Raw genomic sequence first — 1,911 nt, forward strand, 5'->3', positions numbered from 1 at the left:
AGCATGGTGACCGTGCCGGCCAGCACCTCAGGAGCCCAGACCTTCACTTGCAACGTAGTTCACCCGGCCAGCAGCACCAAGGTGGACAAGCCTGTCACTGCAAGACCTCGGGTCCTGAAGACAACACCAGAGTCAACTACCCGTCCTGTAACACTCACAACCCAGGGTATGTGAACCCCACACTCCCGCCTGCAGGGGCCTCACCCCAGGGGTGCTGTGAACCAGGCCCAGCGTGTCAAGGGAGGCCCTGTCTGTCTCTCTCTCCTGAAGGTCTGGCAGGCTTGGGGAGGGGGTCATCTGGAGTTTCCACAATGTCCAGGCTGCTGCAGGCTGGATGACACCTCGGCTCCTGGCCCCACAGAGGCAGGCCCTGGGCTCAGCTACTAAAACCTGTCCCTCCCCTAAGCCCAGCCCTTGGCTTCCTGCCCCTGGTAACCCCAGTCTGCTCTCTCTGCAGAGCACAAAGATGAACAGAAACACTGCCAATGTCCCAAATGCCCAGGTAAGTCAGCTGGCATCACCCACTGTCCGACAGTGGCGGACAGTGCTCATGGGCAGCCGGGTGGAGAATGCGCACCCAGCGGAGGTTTCCCAAGTGCAGAACCCCCACCGTGCTTTCTCACCAGCCACAGAACCTCTGGGAGGACTGTCTGTCTTCATCTTCCCACCGAAACCCAAGGACACCCTTACAATCTCTGGAACGCCCGAGGTCACGTGTGTGGTGGTGGACGTGGGCCAGGATGACCCTGAGGTGCAGTTCTCCTGGTTCGTGGACAACGTGGAGATGCACACGGCCAGGACGAAGCCGAAAGAGGAGCAGTTCAACAGCACCTACCGCGTGGTCAGCGCCCTGCCCATCCAGCACCAAGACTGGCTGCGGGGAAAGGAGTTCAAGTGCAAGGTCAACAACAAAGGCCTCCCGGCCCCCATCGTGAGGACCATCTCCAGGACCAAAGGTGGGCCAGGGGGGCGGGCCGAGGAGGGTCCCGTGGGCCAGTCAGAGTGACTGCTGTGCTAACAAGCTTGCCTGTCTCCACAGGGCAGGCCCGGGAGCCGCAGGTGTACGTCCTGGCCCCACCCCGGGAAGAGTTCAGCAAAAGCACGCTCAGCGTCACCTGCCTCATCACTGGTTTCTACCCAGAAGAGGTAGACGTGGAGTGGCAGAGAGATGGGCAGCCTGAGTCTGAGGACAAGTACCGCACGACCCCGCCCCAGCTGGACGCCGACGGCTCCTACTTCCTGTACAGCAGGCTCAGGGTGAACAAGAGCAGCTGGCAGGAAGGAGACACCTACACGTGTGCGGTGATGCACGAAGCTCTACGGAAGCACTACAAAGAGAAGTCCATCTCTAAGTCTCCGGGTAAATGAGCCACACGCCGCTGATCCAGCGGACGTTCCCTCATCCACCCGCCCCTCCCCGCCAACCCCGGGCTCCAGGCCCAGCCAGGACACCCGAGCCCTCCCTGTGTGCATTCCTCCTGGGCCGCCACGAATAAAGCACCCAGGCCACCCTGGGACCCTGCAACACTGTGCTGGTTCTTTCCGAGGCAGAGCCCTGGTGACCTCCAGGCCTGCGGGGGGCAGGCTGAGCTGAGTCTGGGCCACTTTGTTCAGCATCTGTGGGGGAGCTAACCCCTCTCTGGGCCAGACACAGAGTGAGTGAGTCCAGCAGGCCACTTGGGGGCTGCACAAGGCCTCGGAGGGGCTTGGCCAGAGTCACAGCTCCATGGCCCCCTCCAGGTACCACATGCTGGGCCGGACTCTGGACAGGAATGGGGGAAGCCCCCGAGATCCTCAGGGATTGAGGCCCAATGCTCCCCGCCTCTGCTCCAGCACACGCTGTGGGACAGGGCCACATCCTTGCCCCCAGGCCCCTGTCCCTGGGTGTCCAGAGCCCATGTGTCCACTCTG

General features: G+C 62.3%; 1 gene segment (V, D, J or C); it reads left to right on the forward strand.

The window, feature by feature from the left end:
• Nucleotides 1-457: 457 nt before the first annotated feature.
• Nucleotides 458-1,525, forward strand: LOC120860037 (the record flags this gene model as incomplete). The annotated part of the segment is given in 2 exon segments: nt 458-956; nt 1,040-1,525. Coding segments are annotated over 2 exon segments (828 nt in total), but the record flags the coding sequence as incomplete, so codon positions are not given.
• Between the last annotated feature and the right edge of the window lie 386 nt (nt 1,526-1,911).

The sequence above is a fragment of the Oryx dammah genome, unplaced genomic scaffold (assembly GCF_014754425.2).
Source record: "Oryx dammah isolate SB20612 unplaced genomic scaffold, SCBI_Odam_1.1 HiC_scaffold_6615, whole genome shotgun sequence".
NCBI lineage: Eukaryota > Metazoa > Chordata > Mammalia > Artiodactyla > Bovidae > Oryx > Oryx dammah.